Source organism: Caretta caretta, chromosome 11 (assembly GCF_965140235.1).
Source record: "Caretta caretta isolate rCarCar2 chromosome 11, rCarCar1.hap1, whole genome shotgun sequence".
NCBI lineage: Eukaryota > Metazoa > Chordata > Testudines > Cheloniidae > Caretta > Caretta caretta.
In genome coordinates this window covers 41,488,226-41,508,896 of record NC_134216.1, presented here as the reverse complement: position 1 = coordinate 41,508,896, position 20,671 = coordinate 41,488,226, and the positions used below count along the sequence as shown (strand labels likewise).

At 39.3% G+C, this 20,671-nt stretch overlaps 1 protein-coding gene across 9 annotated transcripts in view; it reads right to left on the bottom strand.

Annotated features, from left to right (window-relative positions):
* The window catches only part of RAPGEF4 (Rap guanine nucleotide exchange factor 4), a 226,435-nt gene that overhangs the window by 59,556 nt on the left and 146,208 nt on the right, over positions 1-20,671 (bottom strand). For all 9 annotated transcript variants that reach the window (XM_048869498.2, XM_048869500.2, XM_048869499.2 and 6 more), the window contains 6 exons: positions 20,495-20,601; positions 17,651-17,772; positions 15,943-16,126; positions 6,817-6,901; positions 6,308-6,368; positions 5,495-5,571 (listed from right to left, as the gene is read on the bottom strand). In XM_048869498.2, the coding sequence (XP_048725455.1) occupies positions 5,495-5,571; positions 6,308-6,368; positions 6,817-6,901; positions 15,943-16,126; positions 17,651-17,772; positions 20,495-20,601 (636 nt within the window). The remainder of the gene's footprint in view (positions 1-5,494; positions 5,572-6,307; positions 6,369-6,816; positions 6,902-15,942; positions 16,127-17,650; positions 17,773-20,494; positions 20,602-20,671) is intronic.

Sequence of the window (20,671 nt, the reverse complement as noted above, 5' to 3'; positions counted from 1 at the left end):
AGACATCTAGATATGCCTCTAGTGAGGGCTGGAGAGTTGCTTGGTCATTTTATCTACTGACACTAAAGAGACAGAACCAGATCTTCAGCTGGTGTAAATCAGCATAGCTCCACTGACTTCAGCGTTACACCGATTTAACAGGCTGAAAATTGGGCCCACAGGGTGGAGTGAGAGATGACCTAGAAGCTAAATCTGGATGAATAAGAAAAAGCCTTAATACTGGGACCTCTATGGTAGCTCTCACTGAAATGCTTAGAGTTCCACATTCAGGTCCAGCATGAGAAAATGTCAGGGGAGATTTTCAAAGGCACAAAGTGTAGTTAGGTGCCGAACTACCATTAAAAGTCAAAAGGTTTTAAGAGCTCCCATATTCACCGGTGAAAATCTCCCTCATAAAGAGGAAATTTATTAGGGATACTTTCTGGGCTTTACCTTAACTAAAATGAGAACAGATTGCTGTCACAAAAATTGACAGTTTTGGAGGGTTATTTAAAGTAGGAATTGAAGGAAAACTGACGGGTACAGAGGAGCACACAGGTCAGATAAAGACATCAGCTAATATAAGTGAATATGGTGGTAAAGGCCCGGACAAAAAATCCAGATGAAATGGAGGAGTGACAGCTCACCAGGACTGAATGGTATTCATCCAAGAGTTCTGAAGGACATAAGAACAGAATGGCTCAGCTACTAATAAAAATATACACTCTCTCATTAAAATCAACTACTATGCCAGAGAATTGGAAGGTAGCCAGTGCTGTACTTTAGTTTTCTAAAAGGTAATGGCCTGATGTTGCGAATTACAGACTAGTAAATCTTTCTCAGTGCTGGGTGAATGCAGATCTGCCAAGTGTACTATTTTCCACCGTACAGTACAATTTTTTGTAACTTTCTATAGAGAAACTTGAGTGATGTACTAGTTTTTCTGAGGCACGGCTTAGAGTTCAATGTGTAGGATTTTATATGGAAGTTTGTGTGTGGGAAGAAATAAGTGGTGACATTAAAATGTTTCAGAGTCATTTGTCTCCTTAACTTTTCAAAATGTAGGTTTATTGGAATCCAGATTCCTCAGTCTCTCGCAGACATCTCCCTTTAAGCAAATGTTTTTCTCAAATAACAACAACTTAGGGAAAGTACTAACAGGTCCTCCTCCCCACGATTCTGCCAAATTAAAGAGCCATCTTCTATCAGAAAACTCTTCCCCATGGAAGTAACTGAAGACTGTGATCAAGTCACCTCTTCACCTTCTCTTGCATAAATTAAATAGACTGAGCTTCTTAAGTGTCTGACTAGAATACAGGTTTTTCAGACCTCAAATCATTATTAAAGCTCTTTTCTGAACCTGTTCCAATTTTTCAACTTTTTAAAAAGTATTCCAGTAATAATCTTACTAATGCCATACACAGAGATATTAATTCCCTACTCTTACTTGATATCCCCTGTTTATCCAAGGATAGTGTCCAAGGATAGTGTCCCGCTTCTTAGCCATGGCATTGCAGTGGGAGCTCACATTCAGATGCTTATCCACCATTACCCAAAAATCCTTTTCAGTGTCACTGCTACCCAGGATACTACATTTTTTGTTTCTAGATAGATGACCTTACATTTGGTATATATTCAAATAAGCCCATCTTACCAGGCGATCCAGATTTGTCTGTATAACTGACCTGTCACCATCATTTACTATGCCACAAATATTTGTGTCATCTGCAAATTTTACCAGCAATGATCTTATTTTTTATCATTGATAAAGATATTGAATAGCATTGGGCCAAGAACAGACCGCTGTGGGATCTCACTAGAAGTGCCCTCATAGGATGATGAGTCCCCATTTATGATTATTATTTTATTTCTGTCAGTTAACCAATTTTTAATCCATTTAATATGGATTCCATTGACTTTGTATAGTGCTAATTTCTTTATCAGATGTCTGTGGGACTAAGTCAAATGACCAGAAGAAATTTAAGTGTTGCTACAGCTGTGTTGGTCCCAGGATATTAGAGAGACATGGTGGGTGAGATAATATCTTTTATTGGACCAACTTCTGTTGGTGAAACAGACAAGCTTTCGAGTTTACTGAGAGCTCTTCATGTCTGGAAAGTACTCAGAGTGTCACAACTAAATACAAGGTGGAACAGATTGTTTAGCATAAGTAGCTAACACATATTCTAAGAGAGATAAGGTGGGTGAGGGAATATATTTTTTCTCTCCTTACACCCCCCATGACTGGAGAGATGTTAATGGACATTTCTCCTTGAATGGTCCATTGAAATATTTCCCAGACCTGAAGAAGATCTCTGTAGAGCTCAGAAGCTTGTCTCTCTCACCAACAGAAGTTGGTCCAATAAAAGATATTATCTAACCTGCCTTGTCTCTAATATCTTGGGACCAACATGACTACACCACCACTGCATACATATTCTAAGAGACCACTCAAGGTGAAGTGACCCATTAACACCTCCTCAGTCATAGGAGAAAAATCCTTTTCACTGTCACTGCAATTCAGGATACTGTCTAGTCTTTTTTCTCCGATGACTAGAGGGGTGTTAATATCCAACTTCACCTTGAAGGATCCCTTAAAATATGGGTTAACTACTTATGCTAAACAATCTATTCCACCTTGTATTCAGTTGTGACACTCTGAGTATCTTTCCCGGACCTGAAGAAAAGCTCTGTGTAGCTCGAAAGCTTGTTTCTTTCACCAACAGAATTTGGCCCAATAAAAGACCCACCTTGTCTCTTGCAGAAATTTAAGATACTTTATCAGTGACATTTATCAATCAAAAATTCTATCATGTTTATTTGACACCACCTATGTTCCATAAAACCCTGCTGACTGGCATTAGTTATGCTATCATCCTTTAATTCTTTACTGATTGCATCACATATCTGCCTTTCCAGAATTTTGCTCAGGATCAATCTCAGACTAACCAGTCAATAGTTACCTGGGTCATCCTATTTATCCTTTTTACAAAAGTAACTTTCTTTGATTCCTTTAGAACTTCCCAGTAGAAGGAGTCCGAAGATGGAAGACAAATAGATTATATGTGTGGAAAGCTTCCATATGAAGAAAGACATTAGGACTGTTTAATTTAGAGAGGAGAGAAATCAGAGGCATGACAGTGATATAGAAAATAATGAATGGCATACAGAAGGTAAAAATCAGGTACTTTTATCTATATACCCTTTCTCAAGAGAATGAAGGATAATTTAATAATATCAAAAGGCAACATATTTAAAACTGAGAAAAGAATATATTCTTTTTACACAGTTTATAATTAATCTCTGGAACTCTTTGCCACAATGTATCACTAAGGTGAAAAAGATCAGTAAGATTCTGAAAGGATTTGACATTTATATGGTTAAGGAGAGAATGCTCAGTTACATGAGACAGGATAAAAAAATTCTTAGAAGGGATATAAACCGTTATGCTTTGGGACATAAATTGACTATTAACTGTCAGGGATTAGGAAGTAACTTCCTCTATGAGCAGGTTATTTCCTATCTGACCACTATAGGGATTCTTGTACCTTCCTCCAAGTACCTGGTACGAAAGCAGAATATGTAGTAGATATCTTCACTCCGTTTTCTAACCTTTACTAGTGTGAGTCATCCTTACCCACATGAACAGACCATTTGAAGCCACTTAATGGGAGAACCCTTGTGGGGGGAGAGTTGAAGAATGCACATCAATCTGTGTCAATTTATTCAGAAAGTACTATACATATATATATATTATTTAAAATGGAAACATACTTAAAGGGATCATTTTTAATGGTTTATCAAAGGACATTAAAATACTCTAAAGAGAGGTGACACATTAATTACACTGAAAATACCTATATAGCTTCTTCAACATTAGTTATACATGCTTAAATAATTAGACATGAAATGGCATAAAAGGAAATACAGAATTATATCTCCATGTTATGGTAAAAGGTTGGTAAGATGAACAATATTTTTTTGTATTTAAAGTTCCTGTATACAAATGATTATACTTTGTGAAGCGATAATAAAATTTAAGCTAACATATGATGGTTCATATGTGATCATGCTCACAAATGGTAATACTTGTGAATGAATGACCAGTCAGAGAAAAGTGGAAAACCACTAGCCAATGGGCAGAGAGCCCGAGGGTGGAGTTAAACTGACAGGACAGCATATGGTGTTGGATCTGTTCATGGAGATTAAGAACAGCATGCAGAACAAAAGGAGAAAGTTAGGGTGAACCTCAGGCTGCAAAAAGGAAAAGTTAAGAAGGATTTTAGCCTTCCCAATAACCAAAAGTGAAGAGATTTAATGATATTTTCAGGATAAAAATTCGATAGATTTCACAAAGCTAGAATCTGTTTAGATAGATGAAGTAGGGTGAACCAAAGGCATTGGCCTTTAGAACAGGGCAAAAACGGCCTTGAAGGTATAAAAGAGGTGATCCACTAATTGAGGGTTAGTGGTTGGAACCAGGGAGTGTCAGACTATGACTGCCAGAATCATTTGGCAGCAGATCTGAGAATAAATACAAGTCTTGGAATCATTTCCCAGTAGAGCAATGGGCCCATACGATAGACCAAAGCAACAACCCAGAAGGAAGCAGTTGATCTTACATCCCCAAAGGACTGTGGCAACCATGATGTGGCCACAGGGCTTAGCTAAGGCTAAGAAAGTCAAAGGGATGTGGCTACGTCTACACTATGAGCTAGGCGCGACTCCCCTGCCCATGTATGTATACTTGCGCTAGCTCGAATACAAAGAGCAGCACAGCCCCAGTAGCACAGGGAATGGCAGAGGAGGTACAGCTAGCTGTGCCAAGTACAAACCTGCCTGAAACCAGTGAGTACGTCTTCAGCACAGCAAAGCCAGGCCTCCGCTGCCGGTACCCATGCTGCTGCAGCTACACTGCTAGCCTTCGATGAGAGCTAGTGTGAGCACCTGTACGGGAGCAGGGGAATCACACCACAGCTCATTGGGTAGAGGTAGCCTACATGTGAATTTGGGCATTATTTTTTGCTGTGTTGAATGTAGCTACATAGGGATTATGATGCTATAACTTGGGGCAGTTTATCAGTGAATGAGAACAAAGCTATATTCAGACAATGTCAGCACTATGGTGTGACAGCTACTATTGCAATTAAAGCAGTAACTACTGCTAAGTGCTAAATATGTGTGATATTTAGCTAAGGAGTCACTGAGTATCTTGGAGAGGGTATGCTATGACATAATGTTTGTGTTTGACTTAAACCACTTTGTAGTACAAGGTGGTCTATAGTCTTGAAATTGTAAACATACAAGCAAATTATAGTCCTGAAATTATACATCAGTCATGTAAAAGCATCATAAATAAAATAATTTGGAATAATTTCTTGATTAAAAACTGAAAACAATATTCTACTTTTTACCCCAAACAACATAATCTTGCTGTAAGTCAAACTGTATTCCAGGAAAGTTTATTCTTACAGTCCCAGTAATAAAAAGAATAACAAAAGGTTTTCAAAAATACCTTGCCATAAATGACTACATTTACCGATCCCTTTAGGATAATGTACCAAGAAGTACCTTCTTCTCCCTGATTGAATACTACAAAAAAGAGAAAAGATTTTATGCTGAGAATATAGGTGCCTTTTAGCATAAGTGGGCCAGATTCTTCCCTCAGTTACACCAATATAAAATAACTACACTGAAGTCATTTTAGTTGATCTTACTATCTTGAAAAATGTCACATTATGATTTAAAAGAAATTTTCTTTTGATTTGAGACAAAAAAAGAATACTAATAATTTTATAATATTTGTATGAAGCCCTCTTTTTTCTAAGACAATACTAGAAGCAGCTGTAATTTGCCATTTCTTTATAGGTGTCTTTATGAACTTTATGTTATCAATTGCTAACTGATACATAGATTTGGATCTTACAGGATGCTGAGTGATCTAACCCTAATACTTAAAGTGCTGAGAACCTGACATTAATTTTCCAGTGCTTCTCTATATAAAAAGCTCAAAACAATCGCATTTTAAATATTTTTATACACAAAGCTGGGCTTCTGAATACCATGAGAATAACATTTTCATTAGTGTATGATACAACTAAAATCCATTTTAATTAGAGATGAGTCCAAACCAAAACCCCAAATACAAACACCCCCAAACATTAGTGGGCACAGAAGTCCAAATAGTAATCCAGAGACGTTTTGCAACTGGCCACTCACATGTTCTGAACAGCCAGCTTTCGAGTATTCAAGTTTTGCATAGTAATTTAAATACTTGTCTAAAACCACACATGAGAAGAAAAGATATGGTTGGATCCCTTTTACTTACAGACAGTTCCTGCTTTGGGATGTGACTCAAAGATTAGAACACCTGCTAATTCTCGTTTTACCTTAAAATAAAGAGAGAAGAATTATAGGTTTTCTGTGTACTGCATTTTTGGTGCTAAATGTAACAGTTTGCCAATGGGCACCATTCTGCTCCCATTGACTTAACTGGGAGCAGGGTCAGGATCAACATGTATTAAATTATATACAGATTTGGGGCCAGACCTTGGTTTAAGCCATTGGTCACAAATAAGGGAGATGAGGAAGGGCTATTCAGAAACAGAAGTCCCCAAAAGAATTTTAGCTGACTCAGCTGAAAGTCCACTTCTAGACCTAGAAGTGGCATTGGCAACACACAGTGCCCGTGTTTGGTGCCCCAACTATGGGTAGCTTCTTGGCATGGGATGGAAAGAGTCCTGGGACCCTCAACCTCCACCAAAAAGGGCCAACCACTATTCAGCCCTTTTTTGGCAATGAGTTATAAATAAAAAAAACAACAACCAAAACACTTACTGTGGTAGAAAGATGAGATAAGGCCTTAATGTGAAGAAGTTCTTCATATATAATTTCTAGATCATCTACAGTTCTCTGGCCAGGTCTACAAAGGAAAGACAAAAACAACAAAATACCAAAACAAACAAACAAACAAACAAACCACCAACCCCCACAAAAACCCACCCCAAAACAAACTCCTAAGGAATAATGTTTGTAGAATGAGTTCAAGGGGTCAGTTAAGTGCCTTTATATTTCTTAACTATAAAAATAAATTTGCTCTGAATAAGCTTTATATCATAATAAACTCTAACATAACCATTTAAAGTGTTTCTTGTTGGGAAACAAAATGTAACTAACAAGGAAAGAAGAATATTATGTATGCTGTACATTTGAAAGTCATCCTTCAACCTATGTGGCTAATTAGAAATGGACGAGAACCTTAACGCTGTTCTGTGAATATACACTTGGGGAGAAAAAAGGAATAAAAGGAATTTTCTGAGCTATTTTTGCTCCACTTATTGTTCATTATCTTAATATTCCAGTCAACTAATTTCTAGGAAGTATGTTTATGGAATCAGTGAATTTTAGAGTGAATTTTGAATGTGTATATGTGAGTATTTATACTAGAAACCAGGTTCTAAGTGTTACGTTTTTCCAGTCAGTAAACAAAATATCATGTGGCCTGTGTGTCCAATCAAAACCAACCCATACAACTTGAATTGTGAATATTGAACACTCACAATAAGCTTCTCATAGATACTCTATAGACCATGAATTAGTCAACAAATGACTTGAACAGAGAATAAATTTTGTAAGTTGCTCAGAGACAATTTGTGAACAAACGAACAAACAAAAAAGCATGACTATGCTAAAACAATCATTTTCTGTGAATTTTCAGCTCTAAAAATTATACAAAACAATATTTACTAAAGAACCTAATGAGCTTTTTCAAGGTGGTGGAAATTTTGCAAAAGCATTTGTACCAATTAAGTGTGGAACAATAAACTTTAATGAAAACATCCTAAAATACAGTGGAAGACTAATATCACTTTTGAAAAAAAGTGTTTTTAACCGTTTTTTTAAAAAAGTGGGAATCAGATGGAGACAGATGTTCTGAAGTAGTGAGTTCTACACCCTAACATCCTCCAGATCAAGAGTTCGATTATGTATGTTCATAGCAATGAAAAGATTCCCAAATGGAGTTAGCTCACAGCACTATTCTTTAGTTTTGTATGTTGATAAGGGCCTCTTTTATTTACTACCTCTACTAGGCCCTACTCTGGTCAATTCATGCTGGAAGCTCCCATTAATATTAATGGCAAACATATTCGATGAGAGAACAATCCCTCCGCAGTGCAATAGCGAAAGAGAGTCTCCACACTGATTGGGGTATTTTGAGTTTCTGGAAAGCACATGTAATTGGGATAATTTTGGGGACATTAACAGCTAACACTGAAGTGCTCAGGACTGATGTATGCTAGAGAGGTTACCTTTGAGTAATTCCACACCTAAAGGATACATTAAATTGACTATGATTAAGGGCTGTAGGGACCTCTGAGTATATTCCAACTCCTTTCCCCTCACCAGAACCTCTTAAGTTTAAATGTGCACCACAACCTTATTTTGTACAGGACCATTCCTCTGTGATGTAACTCCACTGAGGCCAATGGAGTTACACCACAGACAAATATGGCACAAAAACTGTTTCACAAACACTTTGGAGCAGTGGTTCTCAACCTTTCCAGACTACTGTACTCCTTTCAGGAGTCTGATTTGTCCTGCATACCCCAAGTTTCACCTCATTTAAAAACTACTTGCTTACAAAATCAGACATAAAAATTCCAAACTGTTACAGCACACAATGGCTGAGAAATTGCTTACTTTCTCATCTTACCATATAGTTAGAAAATAAATCGATTGGAATACATTGTACTTACATTTCAGTGTGATACTTGAGCCTGTTTTTCACTTGTCAGCCTGTCTGAAGCCTGAGCTCCGTCGCCTGGGGCTGAAGCATGTAATAGTTTCAAGCAGCCCCCTGTGGCATGGGGCCCCAGCAATTGCCCTGCTTGCTACCCCCTAACACTAGCCCTGCATTTGCAACCCCCTTAAACCAATCCCGTGACCCCCTCCCAGGGGTCACAACCCCCACATTGAGAAACACTGACCTAGATGGAGACCTCTGTGTACCCCAAAGGTTATACATTCCCCTGGTTGAGGATCACTGCTTTACAGCACCAAATAATTCCACACTATATGGTATAAATCACAGAAAGCAGTGATACAAATACATTTCATGGCAAATAAATTATTCAATCATAGGGCCAACATCAGAGGGAGGGAGCAATCAGAAGGTATAAGCAGGGGAGGAAAGCAAGGTTTTAAGATTAGGTTTGAAAAATGGGAGGAAGGTAGGGAGATACAGAAAGCTTGGTCTAGATGGCAGGAGCCGCAGAGAAGTTTTCCACACCAGTATTGAAAACAGTTTAGTGCAGGGTCCTTAACTCTAGCTTTCTGCTACATATGACATCCAAAGTGTTAACAATACAGTTGAATCTTTGAACAGCCCTCTAAGATATGTAACAATGGTGCTTTTTGAAAGAAACTTTTCCAAAAAATATTCAGTACAACAGGAGATGCCAGTATCTAGAGGGTCAGAGAACCACATTAAAAATGAATATATTGCTCTGTAAGTTCTAGGTCTAATCACCTGTTGGAGCAACAGACTAACTAAATCATTTATGAGAGAGATGGGGAGAGATTTGTTGCAGCACCTAGCAATCTTTTCACTCTGGAGTTAGGGTATTTCATTTTTTCCTAAAAAGGAATTGGTTGGAGATGTCTACTGGTAAAAAGTAGTAGTGAAGAGATCATACAAAATATAAGATAAATAGACCTCTCTTGTTTGCCAGGCAAGCTAAATTTTTCATTTGTTCTACATTTACTAATGGCATGTACTTATTATTATTATACAGATGGAAGGACACCTTAGCATAAAGATAGCATGGATGGAATTATGCTTTTCTTACACAGAACAGAATAAATTGTACAGGGAATAACAGAAACTGATTTGGTACTGCTCTGCCTTCTAGTGACGCTTAAAATGTTCACTTTCCCGTTGCTGTTACTGTAAACAATTGGTCAAAATTTTGCTCTCAAGTACAAGAGTGAAGCCCCCACTTGGTTCAGTGGAGATGCATCAGTATAAGTGAGAGTATAACTCAGCCCAATGTGCCCTCTTCAGTAAAACAAGCTCTGTATCCTAAGCTAGTATATAGTGTCTTTCACTGTGTATTCTTCTGCCATAATAAGACAACATGAGGTAAGGCTTTAACAGTTAAAACCGATATATTCTTTAAGTAAGCAATAGTATTAATCACACTTGATGTGTACAAAGCTACATGTCTGGATAAATGAGAAAAGATATACAGTACCTCAATTAAAAAATAACGATTATGTCCAATTGCATGAGATCTCTTCTGAGAAACAGATATATTCTTCTGTCAATGGGTTCATTTGTCTTCCTTTAGCATTACTCAGACTATCACCCATGACATGGGGAGGAGTGGAAATCTATAGTGGATGTACCCAGTCTTTATTTCTGCTTCTCCAGATGTCACATGGAGAGATATTAGGCATCACTGCTTCAGTTAAACCTGTGTGGTGCCCCACTGATATAGATTTGTAGGATCCTGCTGTGTAAAGACCTAGTTTCTGCAGGAGACGCATTCTAGCAGCAATGCCTGGTTACATACAGGATAATAAATGGGGATAGATAGAGAACCAGACTACTCATTAATGGATGGGAGACCTCAGGTGATATTAAGTGATCAATAAATACTGTTCACTGTTTGGGGAATTTATCAAGGTCAGAGACACTGAGCTTCTCTTTACTAGAATGTGGACAAAAATACAGAATTTGCTTAACCATCAAGAAACCATGTATGTGCTGGAAAGGTCACTTACTATTTTTATTACACCTCTGATCCCAAACTTTGAGATGATAAAAACTGAGTTGGGACTAGCTGAGGGCCAGTATAACTTTATTTTACACAAATATAACCATATAAACACATTACAGTGGCAGCTAAAGTGAACACAGATTTCATAAAGGTTCATATCTTTTCCGTAATGATTCTAAATATTGAATCTTTCCGTGGTATGCCCTCACAGTGAAAGCAAGACAATAGGTTACTTTTAGCTGTCACTAATATATGTGTGTGTGTGTGTATGTTTCTCACCATATTATGGAAGAAAGCCATTTAAATCTGTCTTCTTGATTCAAGGCTCCTGGACAATTTCCTTAAATTCCATTTTATCACATATTTATTTTGTATTATCATGCAAACCTCAGTAAGGGGGAAGGCAGAAAAATATCTGAATTTTATCTCAGTGCTAATTTTTGATTGATTTCAAGCTAATGGTGAAAAATCCCATTGGCTTATACAGAATCAGAATATGGCCTTTAAGGAAAAAAATCACTATAGTTGTGTCCACTTAAAACCAGGCTGAATTTGGCATTAGAATCAAATTTTTCTGGGGTAAGAGAGTACATTCATGGTGCTATATAAATGGTTGTTAGCAATTACTACATTTATTTTGCTATATATTGTGTCCTCTTCTATTTTCCTTGTACACTATACTTTTATTTTCCTTTCTATAACATGATGCATACACACCATATTTTTAAAAGTGTGAGCCAAGGTAAGGTCCCCGGGACACAGAGAGTTTATTAGTGATCACGTGTACTTATGAATACTGAGAAGAAATCTGTAGCATAGATTTATTGTTTTAAGAGTCATGCTGCTAACATACTACAACTTAGAGTATAAGACTGCAAAAGAGAATATATATTACTGTATCATCTCCTAAGTTAAATACTACATCTAAGGCTCATTTTTCACCTTATAGACAGACTTCTGTCATTAGTGTCTGGCTTTATACTATATTTATACCATGTTTAATTAGGTCCTACCATCATTCATGCTACAGCTAAACATATTAAACACAAACTAAAAAATATAAAGAAAAAAACCCAACAGTTTCAGGATGTCATTCTCATACTGAAGGATTGAAGAGCTTGCAAGTTAGAGCTATGTTAGACCTAAAATATTTTCCCAAGAACCTACTACAGGTCTCCACCTGTGATAGCAGGCATTGTGAGATAGCAGGGAGCTATGTTTGTAGCAGCAAAAGCTAATTTCACATTCACAATGTATGTGTGTTTTTTTCAAATACCAATAGCAACAAGAGCCTGTCAAAAATTTCTCTGAAGCTCTATTCTGTTTTTTAAACTATAGAACATTCTTTCATAGTTTGACAGTTAAAATGCTGCAGTTAATGTAATAAACAGAGAATTTTTTAAGTTGGCTGTCAAAACAAGCGACACTTTTTACTAGAGAGTTGCAGACTGCGAACAATAGAAAGTACCTTTCAAGGCAACAGCTTCATTATACAATCAAATTCTCAAAGTAATTGTCTCATCAAAGAATACTGTCTAATTTGTTTCCTGGTAATTATCTGAGCTTTGCAACCTCTCCGGAAATGGTGACTATTATCAAAGCAGCTGTGTTGGTTTGCAAATTGGGGGTCCTGCTCAGGTTGACACAGAGCCAATGTCCCTGAGGCCCCGACATATCCTTGAACTCCTGGCAGGTGTAGTGGTGTCTAATGAATACTGCTAGGCCTTTGAGGATCCACTGAGGTTTTAAAGGCATTGATACATCTTAGTACGGACAGGATGCCCAACTTCCAGTAATGTAATGTACGAAAAGTGAGCTGTATAACAGTTGCTAATATGGTACCGTAGGCTGAAAATATGAAATATGTTCTCTCTGTTCTCAACACCTCATGGAATATCCTTAGAGGATTTTCCATGGGGCTCTGGCCTGTGGAGGTGAAGAGAGGACATATGGAGGCGGAACAGACACTATCCCCAGCAACATTCCCCCACCCTCCTCTGAACTGTCTGGAAGGAGTTAGGGTGATAATTATCACTGATCTTGTCAGTATTAACTTATATCGGTTGTGCTGAGTCCAGTGAAAGCCACCATATGTAGAAGGATTTGGTGGGCACGTAATCATCGTAGTCCATGGGAACACTTCTACAGAAGCCATGCAACCATCAGGTGGTGAGGGGCTAGGAAGTGGTGCAAAAGAATGTGTCAATAGCAGAGATGGTTCTGGTCTCCACCATTCTCAGGTAGTCCCTGAGTTTGATAGGTCAACTCCCATCTATTCATGGATTTGAGGAGTTCTGCTCCCCATCTCCATGGAAAACAGATAGGAAAACTCCATGAGTGAAAAATGCTGAGTTTCACTGACCCTAGATAGGTTTGCAGAAGCATCGGGCTCATGGCTTGGCTTTCCTTTAGTGTGTGACACAGGGAAAGCTCCTTTGATTTTCAGTGCAGCAGTGACCTCTAGCATTAACAAAAATGGAAGCTATCTATTTTAAAGTACTGTCACACTAGAAATCATCTTCTACAAGACCAAATATCTGATTTCAATGCTTATACTTCTTGAAATTCAATATTTTTATTAACCATTTGTTGTTGTTATTCATGTTGTGCTCAAAAATGTGCTAACTGCTTCACATACGTATAATAAGACAGGCCCCTGTGCCAAAGAGCATTCTAAACAGACAACACAGAGACAAGAGAGGAGGAGGAGGGAAAGGATGAAGAACAGAAATAGAACAAGAGCAATGCACGCCAGGTTTGTATAATTTTTGGCGGTGCCCAGAAAGGGTCCAAGTCCTGCCCCCACACACCTGCCTTGTAAGCCAATATACATATTTTTAAATAATGTAAAAATGGATTGGAAACAGTAAGCATTTAACAGTTTCCCTATATTGCACGGTGTGTGGGGATGCAGGGGCATACGGGCTCTGGGGTGTGGGAGGGGGCTTAAGGCTAGGGCAGAGGGTTGGAGTGTGGGGGGATGAGGGCTCTGACTGGGGGTGAGGATGAGGGTTTGGGAGGGGGCTCAGGGCTAGGCCAGAGGGTTGGGGAGCAGGGGGAGTGAGAGCAATGGCCGGGGGTGCGGACTCTGGGGTGGGGTCGGGGATGAGGAGTTTAGGGTGCAGGCAGGCTGCCCCAGGACTGGAGCCAGAGGAGGACTCTCCCCAGCCCTCTCCCCACGAGCAGCACGGAGCTCCTGTCCCAGCTGGCCAGGCTCGCCGAGAGGGGTGCTAAAGGGGGCAATTGCCCAGGGGCCAGGGCGATTTAAAAGGGCCCCAGGGCCCTGGCCGCTGCAGCTCTCCCGGCTCTGGGGGAAAGCGTCACTTGATTCAAAGATGTTTTTGATATGCCCCATGCAGGTTCCAGGGTGGCTGAGGCAGCGGAGTAGCAAATACCATTGTCTCAGCCGTCCCGGAACCTGCATGGGGCATAACAAAAGCGTCTTTGAATCAAGAATCAAGACACTCACCCCACATCACCAGCCTACCGCAGTGCTGTGTGCGCACTGCCCAGCGCCAGGGGCGGGGGGGAGAGGAGAGGAGAGGACAATGCGCCCAGTCACCAAGTGGCCTGACTGGCGAAGGGTCAGCGCCCGGGGGGCGGGGCGGCGGGCTGCCATCACGTCACGTGTGCTGCCTCCCTCCGCAGACAGCAGCAGCTGCCTTAGCCCACCCCGCTCCCTTGTAGCTTGTAGAGTGGTGGAGCAGTGCGGGTGGGCGCGGCGTGAAAGGAGCCAGCCAGTGGCTGGCGAGGGAGCACAGCGCGGGGAGTGGCAGCCAGCCGCTGCCCAGGGCGCAGGGACACTCAGCGGGAGGAGCGCGGGGCCGGTGGACGGGGCTGGGGGAGAGGCCTGGCCCTGAACATTGGTGGAGCCGGGCCCACGTGCTCTGAATATCGGTGGAGCCCAGGCACCACGGGCCCATATAACCCACCGCATAAGAACAAGAGGACTCTTTTGTCGAATAGTTCTATTGTATTCACACAATTTTTTAGTAGGAAAACGGTCATGCTACATTATAGGCCCAGGTCAGTTCCCACAAATGCAAAAAGAATTTTGCCAATGATCTCAAAGGAGGCAGGATCAGGCCTTGTGTGCATATCTTTCTTGAACTGACCTTTATGAAATCAGAAGTTCACTTGAAAAAATTATTCTCAGTGCACTTAAAAGCCAACGAAACCTATCATAACCAGTCACCAAAATTCATGTGCCTCATAAAGGGGTCTTTAAATAAAGGTTGAATAAACTTTGTATTGGAAGCTTTGCAGTCACTACAAATTGAGTATTTAAGACATAGCGTTGCCTACGGGAGGAGGACCTTGGTGAGGGTTTCACTGTACCTGGAGTATATTAATAAAAACATGGACTGAACCAATGTTTTTGAGACAGAAGTTTAGCCTGGTGGGTATGAAGGCAAGACCTCTTTATGTGACCCAGGTTCAGAATATTTAAAAATATATATTGATTGTATAACAATAAAAAGCATATCAATAAACCATAGTCATGGAAAGTTTAATATTTTGCTAGTAAACACAATAAGCCAAATTAATCCCGGATATAACTCTAGTGAAGACAATGAAGTTCTACCACAGATGAATTTGGCTGAACGACTGCTACTTAACATTACAGGTAAGAAACGATCTGCTGTGTTGATATCTTAACATTCCGTTTATTTTTAATGGTTGACAGCTAGCTGAGGGGCATGCCAGCTCTGAGAGCGTTAAACGTAGCAGTATTCTGAAATTGCATATTCTCTTATTCCTGTGAAGAGTGGCAGCAGAAATAAAAGTTCGACATGCTGTACTTCCCACAGAGGTGAACACAGTGATTATTTACAGACCTGGCTGCTCATCTTGAATTCGCAGCCCAACTTATAAACAGTGATATGGGCTAAAACTGGATGGATTTTACAAGACACTTTTACATTCTGTACAGTTTCAATGGACCGATGCTGAAATGGAGTAATCAGCCAAAAGGAAGCCTATCAATATGCCACAGCTCCCTCACAGTTTCTCTTGTTATATGGAGAAAAAGGCTTGCAGAATTATAAAGATTTTTTCAGAGGCCAGAGGCATGAACCACAGGAATTGGCTATATATTTGGGCCAAAATTTTAACCCCACTGTGTTGCAAAGTTCAGGGGTGTTGAGACTGATCTAAAATATTAACCTATTAATCTGCTTACGGTTTTCTGAGAATCATCCTCATATGGGCATCTGGACCAATCTGAGATAGCAAAAGCAGAGTATCCTGCAGCTCCTCATCACATTCTTTCTTCTCTTCCTCAGTTGGCATTGGGGCATCTTCATGCTCATCATCCAAAAATCGATAAAACAAGTATTTGTCTTGGAAATGGTGTTCTTGATCCACTGAAAGCAACATCATTGACATCAGGTATCAGTATTAAACTCTCCTCATTAAAAAGGAACCTTCACAGAAATGGTGTATTATGTGGTGTGGGGCAGAGACATAATAGTTTAACAAGCAAGAGAAAATGGCAGAGAAATACCAAGAGAGTGAATTGCCCTTATTCTTTCTGATACACGTTAATAGTTCGTACAAAACTGCAGGTCTAGGAAATTTTCCTTAATTTTGCACTACAAATGCTTTCTAAAAGGATTCTATACTTGTAGCTTTCTCACACACCTTTTTTTCCCAAAGCAATTCATTCAAGTGAAACTGTCCACACTGGACCAATAATTGTATTAATAACAACTCTATTTAAACAAAGCTGTTCTAACAAGACCCTCTAATCTGATTTCCTTACCCAGTTGGTGTGGCCAAGGCCTAAAGGTAATATACTAAGAAGTATCTAAATTCCTTCTAAGCTACTCTAACAACCTGAAGGCTACTGTGTATATTGGCAGGGCCAATTTCACTGGCACAGACACTAGTGGAAGGCCTCTGAGAGCAGAATGTCTGCCAAGATAACATTACAACGGGGGAAAACAGGCACCCACAATCTCCCCTCCAAGCAAGCAGGCAGTTCCACTCCAAATGTGGGAAATGCTGATTTAACAGGGGGAATGGCTAGAGTGGTAAGGTGCTGTGCTGATTCATAGCATCCATGCAGCAAACACTGCAGGTTCTGTGTAGCCCTTGTCAGAAATTAGAGCTGTAATCCCTCTCAGGGAAGGGCAGTGGAGAAAACACTCTGCCCTCCTACAGGGATGAATCCTCTCTGGAGTGCAAGGGACAAAGGAGGTAGATGGAGGTGCAGTTTGGAAGTTCAGTGATTTGCACACACAAAACCTCGGACACTGAACCTGATCTGAAAGGGTTTGTGATGTTAAAGAAGGGGAAGGGTGTTGTATAAAAATCCATTTCCACAGATAACCTACAATGGTATATGTAAAGGCTGGGGAAAAAAACAGATAAACCCAAACCAAAATCTAGATCTGAACATTAGGATGTTTGAGATCCAGATCTGAAATTTTTTAAGTGGTCCTTATAACTGGCCAACCCAAAAACATGGATCCAAACACCTGGAAACATCTGGATCCAGGTCGCAATGCTGTAGCTCAGGCCCACCTCTATTTAAAATCCATTACTTTAATGTCATTGTGCCAGCACATCTCATGGGTTTTTTTTCTGTGTATACAAAGATGACTATATAATCACACTAACTGTGAACTGTGAATAAACACTAATAACATAATTAGAATTCCTGCCACCATTAGATTGCAATTTAACATTTCCCTGAGTTACAAAGACATGTTGGTGGAATGCTGCAGTCAACACTGCTGAATTTACCCTTATCAATTAAGACGCAATCTGCTGTGTTCCTAATGGGATCACAATCCCTTCTCTTTTCATGAAGGAGGCCCATAAAGACTTTGATGGGAGGCATTTCCAACATGTTAGCTGGCATCTGACAAAGAAGTTTATCTTACCATGGTTTAGAACACCTTCCTCCAGCAATACTTGCCACATGCCCACAGCCTGTGTTCGTGAATGAACACAAGGACTTTGTTGCATCATCCAGTCGACCAGTTCTGTTCCTACACAACATTGCCTGAGGGTCAAAAAATCATATTAAAACAGGTCAGTAAAAGGAGATTGCTTAAAGTATCTGTCAAGAGTAGCAGTATCAACAAACTGCATCAGCAGGACTAGTCAGACCCCATTATAGAAAAAACAATGCTGAAGCATTCACTATCATCTATTTATACTTGTTTGAAAGACCTGTCAAAAATGCTTAATTCTGAGAGAATTATTTAAGCAAAACAATCCAAACCTTCTGGAAAATGGAATTCTAAGAACATAAGAGCTACCCTGTGCCATACTGGATCACCTAGTGCAGTATCTTATGCCCCATACTTCAAAGGAAGCCTTAAGTACCTAATACCACAGATAAAGCACCTAAATTTGCAATACTATACTGGGATGACAATAGTTGATGATTAAATTTTATCTTGAAGCATAATGACTGCTAATCATTATAATGTACTGGTAAAGGACTATATCTTTTTTATTTCTGTAAATAATAAATAATAACAACACCTAACTCTTATACAGTGCTTTTCATTAGTAGATCTCCCAAGCACTTTACAAAGGTGGTCAGTATTATGATCCCATTTTACAAGTGGGGAAATTGAAGAGCCATGCACATTTGAGGTACTAGCTAATTAACAACAGCAACAACAATTTTTAGCCTAGCTAATGTAACTTTAGATACTATTCTTATTCACATAAATATCCAATTCTTTTTACACTTACTACATTTCTTTTAGCAGTAAATTTCACAGATTTATCTTACACTGTAGCCACATCTTTCTATAATTTTCCTGAGAAACAAACTAACTCAGCATTTCAAGGCCCACTCAGAACAGAGTTCCAAACTCCATGTACACAGTGACTAAGAAAGCTTTCTACAAATTATCAGGCATTAAAAAAAAAAGGGGGGGGGGAATATGCTTTACTCCAGTAGATATCAAATGTAACTAGTTTAATATGAGACAGTTGGCTGATAAAGGGCACTTGTTGCCTTTGGATGGGGCCAGTCTCACATTTTGCAGGGCCCTCGGTGAAGACAGATATATTAGGCCTCAAGCACTTGGCTAACTAATGGAGCCCAAACAGGAGAAGCTGAAGAGAGATTATTAAAATGGTGCTCCACAATCTGCATTAGTTCCCTGATCACTACTGGATTTTCTGGAATTGAGCTAAAAAGCCTTTTGAGGAATTTTCCTTACACTCTTCTCTAGGACCCCCCATGCTAGCTGTAATTATCTAACAGATCATGTCTGACACATCCCATGTATAAGCTCCTGTGCTGGAGGAAAACCCTTCTCAACAGCAGTTCCAAGGCTCTGGAATAACCCCGCCAAAGAAGATCAGAAAGACCCTGGCTCTGACTATCTTCAGATATAAAGGCCTACTCTTTGTCATAACAACAGATAAAGCAACAGAGCAGAAGAAACCCCAGCAGCATAATTAAAGCTAGAAAAGCTCATAAATAACCACATACAAAACAGGAAATGTCTGGTCCATCTGGACAAATCTCACTATTCTACAGTTCATGTACAGCTTCTAGATATGAAGGTGATGGGGCTACTGAAATGCTCGTATTTAGGTTAGAGAGTGACTTATTTTTGAAGACTTGCTGTAGGTGTATCCCAATTCAATCACAAGAAAAAATATTTCTCATCTTAGAGATTTGTCCCCATGACATAAACAGCACTCATTTTGACACAGTTCTATAGCACTGGTAGTCTTTATTCAAGAGGCCGAAGAACAGAATAGCAGGTGTTTTTTGCTTAAGGTAAATTGGCAGAGTCGTATGGAGGAGCTTCCACAGCACTGACCTGCATGCACTGTGCATGCTGCCAAGATATCTCACGTATAAGTTTTCTGAAATAAGGAACTATAACCTCAGAAACTCATGTTGATACAACCATTCAGATAAACACAAGTATTCCAAATTTCTCACTGGTTTATAATACATCAAATTAATGTCAGTCACTTTTAGACTGAAATCTAGTGGAAAAGTATCTCTCTGAAAAAGTAGATCAGTGATACACTGATTAACTAAAGTGGAAGTACTTAGAGATTGTAAACCACTTTCTGTATACTCAGAATCATGTATGAATCATTTAGATTAAATATTAAACAGTAAAGCTACTCATATGTTTCTTAATCCAGCAAGACAATACAATGAAGAATCATTTATAGTTCTAGACTTTCAACGCCTATCTTGCCAGTGTCACAAAAGTCCCCTTTCAGCAAGACAGTGCTGCCACCAAAAGGAAGATTAGAAAGACAGACTATCAACTGAAAAGTTTAATTTCAAATAGACCTGAGAATTTATATGATGTGAGAACCGCATTTCACCTTGTGAACTTTCAGAACTCCACATTGAACAAAATGGGTGCAGCTCTTTTGGGATCAATACAGTAGCATAGTGTTTTAATGAGATTTTCATTCATTATTTAGTGACACACCAAAAGACCTGAATCTATATTTTCACCCTGATGTGTAAAATATTTCAGCTAACCGTAAGATTAACTTTTATGGGGGTTTTATATGTATGCTTCATTCATAATCAATTTCCAGTCAAATTACCTAGAAAGGATTTACCAAGCACATTAAACACTGCATAACACCCAGAAACAAATATCATCCCAGAATAATTTCAGACCTTTTGAGACCTGCAGGCATGGTAAGACATAAATCACAAGTCAGAGGATGATAAATGTAAAAGATCCAAGACCTTTACGCAATCGGCTCACACACACCTGTAAGTCTTCAGATGATATTTACGATCTCTTATCATATGAGGTGCTCGGGAAAGAATTGCATTGCGTAAAATCTTTCCAGCTCTGAGGATCTTTTCTGATGGCACCTTGTTGAAGATGAAGAATAAAGGGAACAAAATGAACGGATGTTAAACATTTTTAATATCTGACTATACA